Source organism: Eschrichtius robustus, chromosome 5 (genome assembly GCF_028021215.1).
Source record: "Eschrichtius robustus isolate mEscRob2 chromosome 5, mEscRob2.pri, whole genome shotgun sequence".
Taxonomy (NCBI): domain Eukaryota; kingdom Metazoa; phylum Chordata; class Mammalia; order Artiodactyla; family Eschrichtiidae; genus Eschrichtius; species Eschrichtius robustus.
The window spans coordinates 23,959,566-23,980,076 of NC_090828.1; the positions used below are offsets into that span (position 1 = coordinate 23,959,566).

Genomic DNA, 20,511 nt, shown 5'->3' on the forward strand with positions numbered 1-20,511 from the left:
TTGCAATAGCCAGTACATGGAAGCAACCTAAGTGTCCATCATCAGATGAATGGATAAAGAAGGTGTGGCACATATATACAATGGAATATTACTCAGCCATAAAAAGAAACGAAACTGAGTTATTTGTAGTGAGGTGGATGAACCTAGAGTCTGTCATACAGGGTGAAGTAAGTCAGAAAGCAAAAAACAAACAACGTATGCTAACACATATATATGGAATCTAAAAAAAAAAAAAATGGTTCTGAAGAACCTAGGCGCAGGAAAGGAATAAAGACGGAGACGTAGAGAATGGACTTGAGGACACGGGGAGGGGGAAGGGTAAGCTGGGACAAAGTGACAGAGTGGCATGGACTTATATATAGTACCAAATGTAAAATAGGTAGCTAGTGAGAAGCAGCCGCATAGCACAGGGAGATCAGCTTGGTGCTTTGTGACCACCTAGAGGGGTGGGACGGGGAGGATGGGAGGGAGACACAAGAGGGAGGAGATATGGAGATATATGTATATGTATAGCTGATTCACTTTGTTATAAAGCAGAAACTAACACACCACTGTAAAGCAATTATACTCCAATAAAGATGTTAAAAATAAATAAATAAATGAAAGGAATACAAACTTACTAATCCTGAGCTACTTTTTCTTATAAGAACATAACTTTAATATGAAAATATTTGATAGTAATTCTTAATAAATATATAGGAAAATATCTTAGAGGACAATTCTTTGAGAACTACTGATTAATATGTTAAACAGTATAGTAGTTTTGTTCAGTTATCAATTCATCTTCTCCAGAAACACCTGACTATTTCAAAGAAATGCCTTATATTCTTAGAGGAGGAGGTGGAGAGAAGATGTCAGGAAATTCAACAGTTATATGATTTAGGTACTCCGCTACTGTTATCTTTAAAGATCAAAATTATAAGTTTATAAATATTATATTATTATGGCAATACATGGACCTTTAAGATTGCACCTCCAAAATTAGCAAAACAAAAAAAACACGAACCAAAACAGCTAAAGAATTACCCCTCAAAATGGTAATAATATGCTCACAGTGTAGAGGGGAAAACCCAGCTTGAATATAAGTAGACTTCTTTTCATAAAATTACATATAAGTATTTCTAAGGAATATGTGTGTGTATGTGTGTGTGTGCCTGTATTCCTATTTCTACTTACATTTATACTTAGAAAAAAGACTTCAGTTTCAAGAAACAATGGACAGTACTACCAAACCACACATTTGTTACAGATTAATAACATTTCCTACGTTAATTTTTTTCATTAATCACTTTAAATATGATAAAACTATATTTTATTTCAGAGTTCTGAAACACTGCACCTATCAAGGAAACATATTTTATAGGATAAAAAGTTTAAAATTTATGAAATAAAACATGCATCAATTCTCAAATTTTTCATATGTATTATCAAGGTTTAAAGAAAATTATAAAAATTCATTTAAATGTCAACTCTTATATAAATAGTCCTAATTAATTTTCTAACCAATAAAACTACTTACACTATTCCAACTTTCAACTTTTCAATAATTTCAACTATATTCAACATTCCTAATGTAATGATGACCTTTTTTACTTGCAGTCTTTAATGAATTTTCTAAAAGTCCCTGTTCAGTTGAGACTACTACTATCCTCTAACATAGAAGAAAATATATCTTGCTCATAAACAGATGTGATAAAATCATAACAAAAGGAAGTGGGTTTCATAATTAATAAATATTCTTAAAACAGAAAGCCCATGGCACAGCTCAAAGCTAGTTTTTGAAGATAAAATACTATAGAAACAAAAACCAAATTAGAAATACATAACTGAAATGCTTATCATAAAATGAATTCATATTTAATTTTAAAATCTTAAGGGAAACTTTTGTGAATTTTCTGCATAGCACTGTTCCTCCAAAGAACTCAAAAAACAGATAAAAACTTAAATAAGAGTCAACAAGCTGTAAATATGTCATAAATCTAGAAAGTTAACTCTTGCAAGCTTATGATAAAAGAAAGCTTCTGAGAAACTGATGAGAGAAGAATTACTGATATTTGGTTCAGAAGATATGACAGCTACTACGTTGAATTTATTCACCAATTGCCCTTCTTGGATTTATCTTTGGATTTATAAGCACCTTCTAGCCTGATACCACATACAAAGATGCAATTACAGTTTGGTCATAATTTTTTCATTCAATGATTCATTTATCCATTCATTTAACTGCTATTCATTTAGTGCCTACTATGTGCCAAGCACTGTGTTAGGCATATCTATGTTACCAAGTACCAATATAAATGAGTGGTACATAAAGTATTTTTTTAATCCTTCTTTACTTAATGATGTAAAGCAAGAAGGAAGATGATGAGTAATACATATAATGCAACTGATATGTTTATTCACTGCTCATCGTTCGAATGCTATGTTTTAAAACTTTCCTATAAATTACTGCATTGAGATATCCAACAGACTAATAAAGTCTGCATAGTAGACTTCACTTTACGTCTACCTAGAAGGAACTATATCCATAGGATATATTAGAGAATAGAGTTTACTATGAGCTAAAGCCCTCCACTTAGAATATAATCAATTCTGGATTCAAAAAATCCTCCTCTTCAGCATTTTTCAGTTTTGAATGGACAGATATTTTGGAAAGGAGTAACTAGATTTCTGAACCGAGGAAATCTGCAAAATATGGAAAGATTGACACAGGCCAGAATATGGAGTGAAGTCTATCACATACTATTTTGCACTGAGGAAGCCAAATCTGCACCTAAAAAAGAGTATAACAATTTCCTTCATATTTCACAGGAAAGGTTTCATTTTTGAAGAAAAGCAACCTTCTTAATTAGTATTGGTATGACTTCAGTGTTAATTAGTATTGGTAGCACTTTAAAAATATTTTTGCTATCATCATTATTGTCAATTTTTAATTGAGCTTGCAATTTTACAGGAATGCCATCATTCCATGTACTGTTAATTGGTGGTATTATAATCAGAAAGCATCCCTACCATATTTTCTAGTGAAATTAGTTCATTAGCCTCACAAGAAAAAAAGAATAATATATTAAGCATTTCCTATGATCTAAATACTTCCATGAAAAACAAAAAATACAGATGCTTACAAAACAGACTGTAGAATATGTATACAATACCAAGTTCTGTACAAGTGCTGAAAATCCTTGTTTAAACTCCATTGAGATTAGAGTTCTGAGAGAAAGTGTCATTTGTTGCAAAGTCATGCAAAAGTGACCACCATGTGGAAAATGATGAAATGAGGCAAAGTAAATATGACTACTTACTAAAAGTGAAGGTTAGATGATAAAGAAATAGAAGCGAAAAAGACGTCAGGTGATAGAGCTGCATCTAGTAAGTGAAGTATTTATAGTTTAAATGACTTTCAAAACTTCGTGTCACTGTTAAACTATAGGCTATGGTTGTGTTCAAAATTCTCACCAAAATTTGAGTATCTGTAGCCTGTTCTTGGACCATCTGAACTGCTTTTGCCAGATCTTCTTCACCTTCTGGAATGCTATAATTGTCATCTGGTATCTAAATCACAGAGAAAGAGAACGATAGGAAGAGTTAGCAGGAATATAAAAATACCTCATTTCATTTTAGAAATAAATTTTCCTTACAAAACAAAGGACCAAAGAAATACACTTTATGTAAGACACCATGTCATTCTGAAGATCTATGAAAAATAAACTAACAAGTAGGCAGCCCTCTGACTTCCTTATAAAAACATCACTCAATGTTACTACTGATGAACTTGAGGTTAGCTTATGGGCAACTGATTTTATCTATACTGACAAATGTAGTCTAACAACTCTGCTGAAAAAAAAAGAATGTTAGGCCATCTAAATGCCACCATTCTCTCCGCATCCCAGATTTTCTCCACCATTACTTTTCATAACTACTAGCAACTGCAAATATCTAATAAATTATGTCTAATATTAAAAAGCAAAACAAAACTCACTGCCTGAATGTTAAGCTCTTGGAAGAATGCAACTGACTCTAGTTATGACATTAATGAGAGTGCACACTTATTGCATGCTTCTTATGTGCTGATCACAGCTTTAAGCCTGTTACATCTATTAACTCATTTCATGTGCTATGTATTAATATTATCTCCATTTTACCAGTAGTAATACAAAGCCTGTCTTCTGTGTTTGTCCTGTCTCCTGTTTGCCCAGGCCACAAATGCCAGGCTTGTTTCCACAGTTTCATTCACAGCTTCTGTCATCTTGGAGTGACTCTGCCTTCCAAATCTCAGATGTAATGATAGGTTCCCTTGGAACAATGAATTAAAGGAAAGGTTTGAGACAGTAACTATATTAGACTGAAGTATTGCTAAGTTGCAGGGAACCATAGGATCTGAGCTCCAGCTAGGTAGTAGGAATCTGGGAAACCTAGACTGGATGATTGGGAACACCTGCTGGACAGAGACGACAGACTATAGTGTGGATCCACAAGGCAGGTGATGAGAAGCTGACTCTGAAGGACAATTAACAAGAAAATCAAAAGAGCCAGATGTGTCAACCAATCTAAATTTTTAAATAGAATTTCCAAACCTCACTCTTCACCAGCTGATTAGCTAAATTCAGTTGAAACAGTAGCATCACTTAAGAAAAAATATTTTTAAGAAAAAATAAAATGAATATTTCACAGGAATGACTGTAATGAATTTATAGAATACATAAAATGAACAAATTACCTCTTCATATTCATAATCATCTTCAGATGCTTCAGTTATGGTGACCTCTAAATGTACTGTTAAGTTTGAATCTCAAAATAATGGAATAAAATTATTATATTTAAAAATTGAGATAACCTTAAAATACAGTATTATATCCAAGTATCTCACCAAGTTAGTAAATACATGTAAATTAAGCTATTTTTTAAAATTCCTCCTCCTCATACAGCCTACAATTATAGATGTTTTAAGACAAAATATCTTAATTGTTATTTTAAATTATTATTCAAACAATCCAAACTCATGAAAAACTATATTTTTAACCTATGTACTATCTAATGATTTCCACTTTGATTCTAAGAAGGCTTACAAAAATGTACATGGTATCATAACATAAATTAGAAAGAGATAAGAAAAATGATGGACAGGAAAACTATGACAGTAAATTTTCAAACACATCTCAAACCACAGTGGATTTTCCAGAGTTTCTGAGTCATTCACAATGCAGTGTGACTTCTTTATTTGGTTTAAAGTATTGTGAATGAAAAAACCAAAGCACACTAAGATTTAAATATAAGTAAAATATAGATTTCAATGTTTTCATCAATAAAAGATACTTACACCTCCACTCTCTTTCTTACATACCTCAATTTTAAAATTAAATTATCTTCTCAGAAAAGGCAGCCTAATGTTTAAGCAAATATAAACTACTTAATAATCATAACTCAGCAGTTCATAAATTATCAAGATATATTAGCATTAAAATATCAGTGGAAATGATTCTAATAAAAAATTCTAACAGCATTGCTCTAAGACCTTCAAAAATTACAAGTTAGTCTACAAATGAAAACTTCAAGACAACATCTAATTTTAAAAGAAATCAAAATACACGCCAGTAATGCTATTTTGTTGATTGGTTGGTAGGTTTACATTTTTTTTCAAATGCACAGACTTTATTAGGCCAAGTTTAAAAGGTATAAAATTAAACACTTCAGTGCACAGCAATGGTTATGAAAATCAAAGATTAGATTAGCCTAGTTTTCATTTTGCTGCTGGTTATAAGAAATTTCTCTGTCATCCCATCCTGCAAGAGTAACCTGACAGTGTGTATAACAACTTCTGTTGTTTGTAATAAGAACTGATAACACACACATAGTATTTAATAGGAGCCAGGCACTGTCCTAAGGGTTTTACATGTATTAACTCATTTCATCCTCATCCTACCAATGAGGCTGAACTATTATTATCTCTATTTTACAGATCAGGACTCAAATGCACAGTTACACAATCAGGACCTAACAGAATTGGGAATCAGCCCCAGAAGCTTAGGTTTCACTATGCTATACTACCTCTCTTGTTAACACAAATTACCATATGTAAATCATTTAGAATGGTGCCTGGCTTATAATAAATACTATACAAGTGTTTGTTGTTATTTTCCCTGTTCTGGAAAGAGATGAGTACCTGTGGAGAAGTCTCCTAAGTCTCCCATGATCTAGTGTTAAGATGAATGGATACATAAAGGACATTCTGAATCTTCCTCCTTTTCTAGATTTATATTTTTCTGACACATTTTCACTTAATGATATAAAATTTCCTTAGGTTCAGCTACAGGAAGTTCAGCCTCCTTTTTATGGAAAAATATGTCCCCTTCTGAGAAACAACTATTAGAAGTTGATTTTGTAGGCAGTCACTTGCCTGTAAGTCTCCAGAAAAGTAATGCTATCCTTCATCACTGTTTATACCATAATAAATTTCACAAAGAAGTTAATATTCTAAAATGATCTGGATAGAGTTTATAATTGTAAATAAGCCAACTGCTTATTTATTGTGAGGAAGAAACGTCAAAGCAAAGTTTCTTGAACATGGCTCTATAGAGGAAAAAGTGATCTGTCCTCAAAGCTTTGGAAATATAAAACAACACTTGCATACTGCTACCAAAAAAAAATATTCTAGGGAACGGAGTATAATCACTAATAATATATTCTGTTTCCCATAATCAAAAAAGAGTAAGAGAAAAATACCATTTTATAAAGCTGAAAAAGTATCGTCGCATGGATCATAACCATATGTGCTCTTAAAACCCTGTGAGACTGAATGGCACAGATACAGTCATCTCTAAACTGAAGAAAAATAAAGGAAACTAAGTCAGGAAGATGAATAGATTTGGCCAAAATCAAAGATATGAGTGACAAAGACAAGTTTCTTAAATATAAATACCATGAATTTTCAACTACACCGTGCTGTTTCTACAGTGACACAATAGCAATGTGCAATTTTTACCAATATCCTCAGTAATGGATTCTCACCTATTTGTTTTCCAAACTCTCGAGTGTCATGTTACAAACAGATAAACCAAATCCTTTAAACAGCTCAATCTGAAGACCCTAAAGGAAGGAGAAATATAAAAGAGCTACAGGGCTATAGACCCAAAGATTCAGTAAACCAAGGGCAAGAGATTAACCAAACAAAACATCAGGAAGAGTACAAATACCCAAAACAGGAACCAGGATCCTCCTTAATTGATACTGTTAGTACCCACAATATGATGTGAACAGAAAATCTTCCTTCTCAGAAGCAACATAGTTGAAATGTGATGTTGCAGCGTTACTAAAGAAGGAAATGTACTTTCGCATGTATGTTTGCATGCATCTGTCTAGCTGGCTAGCTGGCTCACAACACATGGACAAATGCACAAACAAATCCCAAAACAATTCTGTGGCAGTTTACAGACATGCATACAGCTACACGGAGATGAAAATAAATGAATATGGAAATTAGCGGAGAAAGGGAAACAGTAGAAGTAAGGTACAGTACAGGCCGTAAGGTCTCATGAACTTTGTTATATGCCACAGGTTTGACTCTAAGCTTCCCAGCAGTCAGGGTAAAAAGGGAAATGTAATCAGATACCAATTCAGTATCCATCCAATGAAAACAGATGAGTTTCTCAGCAAATGTACAGCAATCTCTGATTCTGAAGCCTGAGAGAAATCACGCTCTTAGGTTGTCATAAAGAGAACACTTTGGACTGTACAGATATTGATCCCCTTGGCCCTTGGGACAGCCAGAAAGACAGAGTGAAGCAGGATCTGATGGAGTATCGTGTGTGAAAAAGGTTGGAAATCACTGCTTTAGAAGCAATATTGGTAGGGTAGAAATGCACAGTTCGTCAAGAATTGCCTGAAAAATAAAACCTTTAATCTTGATTCTACTTTTACTGGGCAACTTTCTCATCTGTAATCTAATCTCTTAGGTGATCCTATTCTCCAGGAAATGTCCATACAATTAAGCTGGTCACAATTTTCATACAAAGTTATTTTTCCACTGCAGAATAATAAACTGGCATTCTGGCTTAATATCAGTTTCTTCTTGCCAAGCTGACTCTGAGCCCCTACAAAACTCCCTTCCCATTACCTGCCTAGCTTTCCTTCAAAAAACATCATTGAACTCCAGTTCCAAAATTCATTTTTTTCTACTCTGACTATTCCACTCAGATCTGGTCCTGCCTTTCTAGAGCTTGAGCTTAACTTGACACTTAATTTTGTGCCTGGTTTTCTAGTCTGATCTTGCCCAGGGTACTATCTGTGGCCCTCTTTTCTCCCTGGCCTGCACCCACAGTCCACAGCACCGCCCCCTTCCAGGCCAGGTACTATATCCTATAGTCATGGCCTGGTCTCAGACTAAGGGTCATTCTCCACATCTCCACTTGCTCTGGAAAGAATTTAGTAGTACCTGTGAGTTTGCATACTATGAATTAGTTCCCTGGTACTTCATCACCACCGGTGAACTAGTAGTTTCTACACGAACAGAATCTGCACCAGATCCTGACCTTGTAGATCTTGTCAGAAAACAGGCCAATATACACCCACACTGAAACTGCCAGGAAGCCCTAAATCCACCACAGTACTACAGAAGATACAACTGCAAGAAGCTTCAGAGAAGCATTTCAGCTGGCCTAATGGAGCAGAGTTTGATGTGACAGTTGGTATGATGGGGTCACAAACAAGGTTGTGCAAATGGACCACAGGCAGAAAGAAATGAACAATTTTCAGATGAGAGCAGCATACAAAGTTCCTCACACACTGGTCTCCTCCAATACTGCATCTGTAGGTAGTGATCACTGCCAGTAGCACCAGCTTTATAAAGAACTGGAGTGAAACATAAAGCTAATTATATTTTACATGATTTCCCAAAGCTACTATAGACAGAAATTGCTTTGTAATCTTTGATATCACTGCAGAATCAATGTACACAAAGGCAATCTAAAGTCTAGCCTGGATCCTCCATGATCAACGTTTTACTCACTAAATTGAAATAAAAGAAATGTATTGTAAATACCAAACATTACCGTCATGTTCCCTTTCTTAGGAAAGCCAGTTTAAGTAAAGTAAGTTAACTGAAAATAGACCAAAGATGGCAAATAACTGGCACACTTGCTGTCAAAATTCCCATTGCTGTTTGCTTCCTTCAGTCTTTCCTACCAAGTCTTAATACCACATACCACGGAACCACTACCAATTCAGTAGAATTGGCAAATGTGGAAATTTATGGGCCACTCCTGCCTAAGACAGCTGTTGCCCATCTTCTGCCTCAGAACCTGGAAAATAATTTTCTTTCAACATATAAGACTCATGGTTCTCATAGTGGATGGTGGTGTAAGTTTTTCCAACTTCTAAACCAGGAGACCCAAAGATATGGGGTCTATATATTACACCTCTATCTGAAAACATAAAGGCAAGAGGTTAAGATATTTGTTTACAGCCTTGCTACTCCAATTATAGCCCTTAGATCAGCCACACCAGCAGCACCTGGGAGCCTGTTAATGATGCAGAATCTCAACCCCTGAAACCCGCACTTACTGAATTAGAATCATTTCAAGATCCATATCTTGGATTCATATACACAGTAACATCTGCCTAGTCTAGAAGACACAGAACAAAATATAATTTTTTTCTCTCCAAATAATCTATGACTTTTGTGCACGTAAAATTCAGCACTCTAGGTTTAGTAACATGCCTCTACATTCTACATTCAAATTGTCTATCCTTTTTATTTGAATATATGTAGGATGCAATTAAGCACCCATGAGCAAATCCAGTTTTCCAATGATAATAAGAAATACACTACTTGAGAACATAATGATTATTAAGGATTTTACTAATATCTTCTTACTTAATACTATAAATATTCCAGAGAAGTAACATCTTAGAGGAAAAAAAATAAATGTTAAAAGCAATAAATAACAAAATAACTTCTAAAAATAACAAAAGTTCTGTTTTAATTACACAAAGTTATCAGTAAACATTACCACTGCAGTGAGATACTGGCTAAGGATATTACTTAAGAAGAAAAGCATGCATCTTAGATGGGGTATTGGTTTAGTGTGATCACCATATTTCAGGGTCTGGAATCCTTAATTTGCATTTTTGAAACAGTTGACTTTGGGACTGCATCCAGAGTTGGTTAGCCTCAAAGGACAGGCTTAAACTCAGTCAACCCTCACAAACTGCTGTTGGGGCCAAAGAAGACCTTTTCAGGGGTCAGCAAATGTATGTCCATGATCTAAGTCAAATTCTTAGCATTAAAATGTCTAGAAAGATAAAATAATAATCAAAAGCCAGTTAGGGGAGCAGAGAATCAGCAAAAAGGGAGGTAGGAAACAAAAACAATACTACTTTGGGGGCTCTACTTCCCTGGAGTCCATGCATTTCATTACTCTTCCTTGAATAAGGTCTTTCTTTAGACAAGTAGCCAAAAAATCAATTAAGCATTAGCTTTCTTAATACAAATCATTCCAGCCTGCATCTCTCAGCTGGAATAGGCACTCCCAAATGTCTGCAGCCACACACTAAAAGGCAACCCCTGATCATTACTATGAATGAAAACCTCTCTCAGGTTGTATTGATTTTTAATAGAGCATTCATTCACGAAAGACGACCAATCTTCTTTACAATTACTAGAGATACCTACTTGCCCATTTACAGATCACATAGTTAAAATCTAGCCTTGTATTTTGCAAAGCTGCAAATATCTTTCTAAAAAAGAGTTCACTAGAGGATTCATATATTCCATGATTAGATTTCTTAAAGTTCTGGAGATAGCTAAGTAAGATAAGAACTATCTCGTGTAAGTTTGCATCTCTCCCTATACAAGTTTAAAAATTAACAGCAGTGATATCATGGAGTGCTTCAGAAGAGATACAGGTGGCACCACTATAGCTAGGAGGTTACAAGGGAGGGGTGTTTCAAGGGTGATAATTCTATTTCTTGGACACATTCTCTAAACTGTCATAAAGAATGTGAGGCTTCTCTTAATGAAGCCACTCACCCTCATGGTGGATCCTGGATATGTTTCTGGTTCGGACCACACTAACCTTTACATGTTCTTTATGTCTGAATGTTTAAGAGCAAAGAAAAGGGTGATTTCCTGGAGAATTTGAGTCAAGCCCTTTCATAAGCCTTGCTCAATATTAACAGCTCATTGTCTAGTGTTCTCGGAGCATCTATTCAGTCATAAATAAGGGAAGTCCGGGACCAAATGTAGTGGATTAGAAGTGATTAAGTATATGTGCAAAGTACAGATCAGATTTCTGATTCATTAGTGCATATTATAATTTTTATTTATCCACTGCAATAGCTCAATTAAATTACCTGAAAACTAAAGACTTTAAACCCAAGAAAGTCTCACTTCAGCAACTATCATAATCACCTTAAGAAACAATGTCAAATAAAACTACACAGTCAACTCTTAATAATGCATGTTAAGAGAGCTCAGGATACAGGGATAATTGTCATTCAAAAGTAATCCTCAAACTTCATTTAACTAAGAGTTAAAGGCTCTCACATGACTAAATCTCTTACCTGAAGACTGAATGTAGGAAAACTGATTGGTTAAATGTTTAGTAACTACTGACTACCCTTTGGTTGAAACCAAAAATAGTCAACAAAAGAGAAAAGGAGGAAAAGCAGAGTGACTAGATAATTCACAAAGAGGATAATAAAATCCTCAAAGAAGGGTGGGATCAAAATGGCAGAGTAAGAAGAACTTGAGCTCACCTCCTCCCATGGACACACCAAAACTACAACTACATATAAAGCAACTCTGAGAACAACCTGAAGACTAGTAAGACGGGTAGGAGGGGTAGAGGTGTGATCTGGTCACCCACATCCCCAGTGTGGCGACCCACAAGCAAGAGGGGATATCATAACCACGGAAGCCCTTGCTAAAGAGCAAGGGGTTCAAGTCCCACATTGGTAACTCCAGGCCAGGGGACCTGCATGAGAAATATGAGCCCCCATAAGGTCTGACTTTGAAAACCAGTGGGGCTTACATACAGAAGAGCTAGAGAGCTCTTACAAGAAACAAAAACTCTACCCTTAAAGGGCTCATGCACAAACTCACTCACTCTGAGTCCCAGCACATAGGCAGCAGACTGAATAATGCCTGGCTTCTAGCTGACCTACCAAAGCCACCCCAGCATGTCTCTGGCCTGTGCCCACTTCATCTCTAGCTTCCCTGCCAAGGCAGCCCTCACTGAGCATGTCCCAGGACCCTCCCTCTTTCCCAGCCCATGCCCACTTCAGTTCCAGCCAGCCTACCAAAGCCAACCAGCACATGCAGTCTATAGAGGGAATGCTCCTACACAAGGCCATGACTTCAATACTAGGGAAAATAACTATTTTGCCTAATTCATAGAAACAAACACAGAAAGTAAAACAAAATGAGGATGCAGATAAGTATGTTCCATATGAAAGAACTTGATAAAACCTCAGAAAAAAAAAAAAAACTAATGAAACGGAGATAAATAATTTGCCTGATAAAGACTTCAAAGTAATTGTCATAAAAATGCTCACCGAACTCAAAAGAATGGGTGAACACAGTGAGAACTTCAATAAAGAGTTAGAAAATATAAGAAAGACCCAACCAGAGCTGAAGAATAAAATAACTGAAATGAAAAATACACCATAGGGAATTACAACAGTGGATGATACAGAAGAATACATAAGCAATCTGGAAAACAGAATAGTGGAAATCACCCAATCTAAACAGCAAAAATAAATGAAGAACTAAAAAATGAGGATAATTTAAGGAACCTCTAAACCAACATCAAGCATGCTAACATTCATATTATAGGGGCTCCAGAAGGAAAAGAGCAACAAGGATGGGTCAGAAAACCTATTTGAAGAAATAATAATTGAAAACTTCCCTAACTTGGAAATGGAAACATATCTAAGTCCAGGAAGCACAAAGAATTCCAAACAAGATAAACCCAGAGACAGCCACACCAAGACACACTATAACTAAGATGGCAAAATTTAAAGATAAAGTGAGAATTTTAAAGGCAGCAAGAAAAAACCAACTAGTCACATACAAGGAAACCCCTGTAAGACTATAGGCTGATTTTTTTCAGCAGAAACTTTGCAGGCCAGAAGACAGTGGCATGATATGTTAAAAGAAAAAACTTACAACCAAGAATACTCTAGCTGGCAAGGTTATCATTCAGAATTGGAGGAGAGATAATGAATTTCCCAGACAAGCAAAAACTAAGAGTTCATCACTACTAAACCAGTTTTATAAGAAATGTTAAAGGGGCTTCTTTAAGTGGAATAAAAGGCCATAACTAGAAATAAGAAAATATACAAAAGAAAAAATTTCACTGGTAAAAGCAAATATATAGTAAAGGCAGTGAATCAGACATTTAAAAAGCTAGTATGAAGGTTAAAGACAAAAGTCATAAAGTCAACTATAACTACAATAAGCAGTTAAGGAATACACAAAGTAAAAAGATGTAAAATATGGCATCGAAAACATAAAACATGGGGGGGGAGTATAAATGTAGTGCTTTTACAATGCATTCAAACTTAAGCAACTTTCAAGTACACTGCTGTATAGCTGTCACCTACAAGAGACTCACTTCAGATCTAAAGACACATACAGGCTGAAAGTGAAGGGATAGAAAAAGATATTCCATGCAAAAAGAAAAAAGAAAAAAAAAGAAAGCTGGCTTAGCAACACTCATATCAGACAAAATAGACTTTAAAATAAAGACTGTAACAGAAGACAAAGAAGGGCATTATATAATTCTAAAGATGTCAATCCAAGAAGAGGATATAACATTCATAAATATTTAGGCACCCAACAAAGGAGCACCTAAATATATAAAGCAAATAATAACAGACATAAAGGGAGAAATTGACAGTAGTAAAATAATAGTAGGGAACTTTAGCACACCACTAACATCACTGGAAAGATCATCCTGATAGAAAAATCAATAAAGAAACATTGACCTTAAATGGCACATTAATGGCCAGATAAACTTTATACAAATATACAGTACATTCCACCCAAAACCTGCAGAATACACATTATCTTCAAGCGCTCTTGGAACATTCTCAATGAAAGATCACGTACGGCCACAAAGCCAGTCTCAATAAATTTAAGAATAGTGAAATCATAGAAAGCATCTTTTCCAACCACAACAGTATGGAACTAGATACCAATAACAAAAAGAAAACTGGAAAAAAACCCAAAAACACATGGAGGCTAAACAACACACTACTAATCAACCAATGGGCCAATGAAGAAATCAAAGAGGAAATTAAAAAATACTTTGAGACAAATGAAAATAGAAATACAATCTTCCAAAATCAATGGGCTGTAGCAAAAGCAATTCTAAGAGGGAAGTTTCTAGTGATACAGGCCACCCTAAAGAAACTAGAAAAATCTCAAATAAACAACCTAAATTATACCTAAAGGACTAGAAAAAGAAGAACAAACAAAGCCTAAAATTAGTAGAATGAAGTAAATGAGAAAGATCAGAACAGAAATAAATGAAATAGAGACTAAAAAAACAATAGAAAAGATCAATGAAACAAAGAGCTGTTTCTTTGAAAAGTAAACAAGATTGAAAAAACTTCAGCCTGACTATTCAAAAAAAAAAGAGAGTGCCCAAATAAATAAAATCAGAAATGAAAGCGTAGTTATAACCAATACCACAGAAATACAATCAAAATAGACTACTACAATTATATACCAACAAACTAGATAACCTGGAAGAAATATACAAATTTCTAGAAACATATAATCTTCCATGACTGAACAAGGAAGAAATAGATAATCTGAACAGACTGATTATTAATAATAAAACTTGAATCAGCAATCAAAAAACTCCCAGCAAACAAAAGTACAGGACCAGACAGCTTCACAGGGTGATTTACCAAACACTTATAAAAAAGTTAATACCAATTCCAAAAAATTGAAGAAGGAACACTTCCAAACTCATTCTATGAGGCCAGGGATATCATGATACCAAAACCAGACAAGACACTACAAAAAATGAAAGTACAGGCCAATATCCCTGATTAACATAGATGCAAAAATCCTTAACAAAATATTAGCAAACCAAATTCAACAATACATTTAAAGGGATCATACATCATAATCAACTGGAATTTATTCCAGGAATGTAAGGATGGTTCAATATCCATAAATCAATCAATGTGATACACCACATTAACAAAATATAAAAATCACATCATGATCTCAATAGATGCAGAAAAAGCATTTGACAAATTTCAATATAAACCCATGATAAAAACTCTCAATAAAGTGGGTATAGAGGGAATACACCTCAGCACAATAAATGCCATATATCACAAACACACAGCTAACACCAAACTCAATGTCGAAAAGCTTAAGGCTTTTCCTCTAAGATTAGAAACAGGATGAGGATTCCAAGTCTCACCACTTTTATTCAACATATTACTGGAAGTTCTAGCCACAGCAATCAAACAAGAAAAAGAAAAGACATACAAATCAGAAAGGAAGAAAACGGTCACTATTTACAGACATGATACTATTTATAGAAAACTCCAAAGACTCCATCAAAAATTATTAGAAATTATAAATGAATTCAATAAAGTTTCAGGATACAAAATTAGTATACAGAAATCTGTTGTCTTTCTCTACACTAATAACAAACTATCAAAAAGCAAAATAAAGAAAATAATCTCATTTACAATTGCATCAAAAAGAGTAAAATAGCTATGAATAAATTTCACCAAGGAGATGAAACACCTATACTCTGAAAACGGTAAGATATTGATGAAGAAAACTGAAGCAACACAAATGAATGAAACAACATACTGTGCTCATGGATAGGAAGAAAAAATATTGTTAAAATATCCATACTACTCAAAGCAATCTACAGATTCAATGAAATCCTATCAAAATACCAATGGCATTTTTCACAGAACTGGAACAAATAATCTTAAAATTTGCATGGAAACACAAAATACCCTGAATATCAAAACAATCTTAAGAAATAAAAAAAAGCTGGAGTTATCACACTCCCTGACTTCAAACAATGCTACAAAGCTATAGTAAGCAAAACTGTAAGGTACTAGCACAAAAACAGATACACAGATCAATGGAACAAAACAGAGCACCCAGAAATAAACTCTTATTTATATGGTCAAGTAATCTACTAGGAAGCGAGAATATACAATGGAGAAAAGACAGCCTCTTTAATAAATGGTGCTGGGAAAACTAGACAGCCACAAGCAAAAGAATGAAACAGGACCATTTTCTTTTACCATATACAAAAATAAAATCAAAATGGATTAAAGAATTAAATATAAGACATTAACCATAAAACTTCTGGAAGAAAACATAGGCAGTATGCTCTTTGATTTTTTTGGATCTGTTGCCTCAGGCAAAAGAAACAAAAGCAAAAATAAATGAGACTACATCAAATTAGAAAGCTTTTGCATAACAAAAGAAACCAACAAAATGAAAAGGGAAAGAGCAATCTACTGAATGGGAAAAGATATTTACAAATGATATATCTGATAAGGGGTTAATATCCAAAATATATAAAGAACTCACACAATTCAACATCAAAAAAGTCAACAATCCAATTAAAAATGCGCAGATGACCTGAATAGACATTTTTCCAGGGAATATATATAGATGGCCAACAGACACATGAAAAGGTTCTCAACATCTTTAATCATCAGGGAAATGCAAATCAAAACCACAGTGAGATATTACCTCACATCTGTCAGCATAGCTATTATCAAAAGCCAAGAAATAACAAGTGTTGGTGAGGATGTGAAGAAAAGGGAACCCTCCTGCACTGTTGGTGGGAATGTAAATTGGTGCAGCCACTATGGAAAACAGTACAGAGGTTCCTCAAAAAATTTAAGAGAACTACAATATGATCCAGCAATTCCACTTCTGGGTACTTATCCAAAGAAAACAAAACACTAATTGGAAAAGATATATGCACTGTATGTTTATTGCAGCATTATTTAAAATAGCCAACATATGGAAGTAACCTAAGTGTCCATCAACAGATGAGTGGAGAAAGAAAATGTGGTACACATATATACAATAGAATATTACTCAGCCATAAAAAAAACAAAAAACTGAAATCTTGCCATTTGCAACAACATGAATGGACCTTGACGGTATCATGCTAAGTAAAATAGTCAAAGACAAACACTGTGTGATTTCACTTATATGTGGAATTTTAAAAAAAACAAACAAGCTCAGAAGCAGTTTCATAGATATAGAGAAAAAACTAATGGATGTCAGAGAAGAGGGAGATGGGGGGCTGCGTGAAAGAGATGAAAGGAATTAAGAGGTACAATCTCCCAGTTATAAAATAAATATATCATGGTGTTGTAACATATAGCATAGGGATTATAATCAATAATAATACAATAACTTTGTATGGTGACTTACAGTAACTAGTCTTATACTGGTGATCATTTCATAATGTATAAAAATGTTGAATCACTATGTTGTACACCTGAAACTAATATAATATTGTAAGTCAGTTATACTTCAATTAAAAAAATCCTGAAAAGTTATAGTTGCTTATATTTGTAAATGTGATTACTTGGAGAAGTCTTTGCAAGATAGGTTTTTTGCAAACTGCTATATGTTGGTAGCTGTAACTCGGTGATCTCCCTGCAAATTAAGTAAACCAGATTTTCATTAGTGAAAGTTGTGCTATATTGCAGTCTCACCACTTATTTCACAAAGATGGTTGCAAAAAAAGTTACCTCACTATGTTTGTCTCATGTTAACAATTAAACTATTGTGATAGAAATCATTTTAATGCAGACAGATATAAGATGCCTGGTTATCACTAGCATGGACATTGGATAACTTTATACTTTGATGTAGATTAGCGCTGAAAGAGTCGTTGAATTGTTTTTGAATTTAAAAAGGAAGATTACTGAAAAAGACAGCTTGTTAAGAGCTAGGAAAACAGAGTATAAAACCTCACTTAAGACACTAGAGCACCCACATATTTCATTCAAATTTATTTCAAGCTATTCGAACATATTCCTGTAAAAATCAGGTTTGCACTGAATGAAATACTACACATTTTCTTTGAGCTTTTCAACCAAGTTCTTCAAAGCTCCCTGTAGCAGGGATGTATACTGGGCCTGAGTCAGGACAGGTTAATCAGTTTAAAAGCCTACAAAATGAATCATTGCTGGATCTCTGGAATCTTGAATTAAATCCGGGGGGATTATATTTGGACAAAAAAATAAGGTAGATTTTGCAGTTTCCTTGATACCTTTAAGAATAAAACAGATTATCCATCTCTCTCCTATCTGCCTGAAGAATGGAGTAGTTATCTTTTTCTCATGAACCCTCCCCCTCTCCTCAATACCATTAATTTAGAGAAGGGGAGCTCAAAAGCTTTACACAAGAGATAGTGAACCTAATTATCCACATATGGCTATTCAATTTTTCTGGTTATTTCCAATGATAATCGCTCATCACTGTCTGATCTTGTTTCTTCCTAACATCTCTGAGCCTCGTCAGGTCACCAGGTTACCATTTAGTTGCTAAAGGCGGGGGAGACGGGGGTATTTTTATCATTAAGTAGCCCAAATTGAAACTACCCAGTAAGTAGATGCTACCAAAACAAATCACTTAAGCATTGGACAATTGGACCATCTACAGGATCCGGCTGGATATTCTGAGCTTCCTCCTTCCTCTCCTGAAAGCCTAGAGGTAGCGGTCTTTTCCTTAACCTCCTGATGTTGCCCTACGGATTTATCTTCACGGCATTCTGAACGTTTGGGGGCTTAAGAAAACCCCTGAGGTAAAGGAGGGTTGGATTAATTTGTTGTGCTACTTTAAAATAAAACTGCAAAGTTTACTGAGTGGTGACTACTAACTTTTTCCAACAGGAACACATCAGCCTACAACTACTACAAGGCGAAAAATTACAGTGGGTAGGTAGCAGGGGGTCGCGGTGGCGTTGAAACCACCTAGAGGTCCAACAGTCGTCTCTACCGGCTGGGTGACCGCAAGCTTCACAGGGCACCCAGAGCCGGAAGCCCGCGCCCTCGCCCCCAACACCCGTTACCGCGGCCAGCGTCTGGGTGCCGCGCCTACTCGGGAAGGATACGCTCCAGGTAGTAGGCGCCCTCGGCGGCCACCGCCTCCGCGGTGTCCCCGGCAGCCGTCGAGCCCATGCCCAACGCTTCTTCCAAAACCCCCAGGGCCGAGGAGGGTATCCCTCGCTGAGTAGCCATCTGAAGCGCTCCGGGTGCCTGCCCCTGGCTACCGCACCGCGTCCCAAGGTAACCGCGAAGACGCTCGAGTACGAACACACACACGCAGCTCTCGCGAGAGTCTGGCATCCTTCACCCCTCCCACCGCGCGGGCTCCGGGCCAGGAAGGGCTACCCCGAGCCCTAAATGGGGGTGTCCTCTTCGCTTCCTACGTTACCGGGGCAACCTCGTTGCCTAGTTACCCTGAGCCCTCGGGATGCAGTTCCTGGACTGGACGAGATAAAATGAAGCAGTGGACTTGGTTTGCACACCTTTTCTTACCGAGGTGGCTTGGTTTTCTTCAGTTTTGACCCTAGCATTTGTTTTTCACTTCGTTTTCTTCTCTAAATTGTCTTTCTGTTGGTTCTTACATGCCAATCATCAGTCCCCAGATTTTAAGGTATGTGTAGAGTCCTAGTTGTCCCCAGGGAAAACTAATGGAAAAGAGGAAGATCCTCAGTACCTGGAGAAAAAAGAAAAGTCCTAGAAATCATGAGATTGGCCCAGGGGAACTACCAATAAAGAACAAGGATGGTCACCCTAGTCAATTCCATTCTCGTACTCATTCAAAGTATTTATCTGGACGTCTGTTTTGTCTTTGGTTTTATACTCTGGGACTTGGAATTGTAGTTGTAACGTTGATTCTTACCAAAGTAAAGCCATTTCCATAAGAATTTTGAGGTACAAATTGTCCTAACATAATGTATAATAAATGATATTTGCCCAATCATGTGCAGTCCTTTTGCTATGACAGAATCTTCCTCGGGTTTATATTGTGTATGTATCAGAACCATCTACAGGGCCCTTTTATTTACGGATTCTTTTTCATCCTACATTCTGATGAAAATTGGATGCCAAACAGCACCTCGTTATAAAAATTCCCATTTATTACCAAAAAAAACATAGTTGCAACTTCTAATGAGGTGATTAAGAGCTTCAATGTTGGAACCAGAGAGGCTGCATTCAGAGCCTGGCTCCACCATTACTAGCTATGAAACCTTGGGCAAACCACTTAATGCCTCCAGGCCCCAGTTTCCTCATTTTTAAAATGGGGATATTATTACCTACCTCAAAGTATTGTTGCAAGAGGTAAAACAACATAAGGAGTTGAGAACTCACCAGTCACATGGTAGACACTAAGAAATAGCTGTTATTTGTACTTAATTGTTTGGTTTGGTTTGGGGATTTTTTTTTTTTAGCATACTCAAGCATCACAATTAGATGTAATAGTTA

At 35.7% G+C, this 20,511-nt stretch overlaps 1 protein-coding gene across 1 annotated transcript in view; it reads right to left on the reverse strand.

Annotated features, from left to right (window-relative positions):
• The window catches only part of SPAG16 (sperm associated antigen 16), an 894,878-nt gene extending 875,618 nt beyond the window's left edge, over positions 1-19,260 (reverse strand). The window contains exons 1-3 of the mRNA XM_068543791.1: positions 19,134-19,260; positions 4,718-4,764; positions 3,457-3,552 (exon numbers count right to left, since the gene is read on the reverse strand). Coding sequence (XP_068399892.1) covers positions 3,457-3,552; positions 4,718-4,764; positions 19,134-19,260 — 270 coding nt within the window. The remainder of the gene's footprint in view (positions 1-3,456; positions 3,553-4,717; positions 4,765-19,133) is intronic.
• Between the last annotated feature and the right edge of the window lie 1,251 nt (positions 19,261-20,511).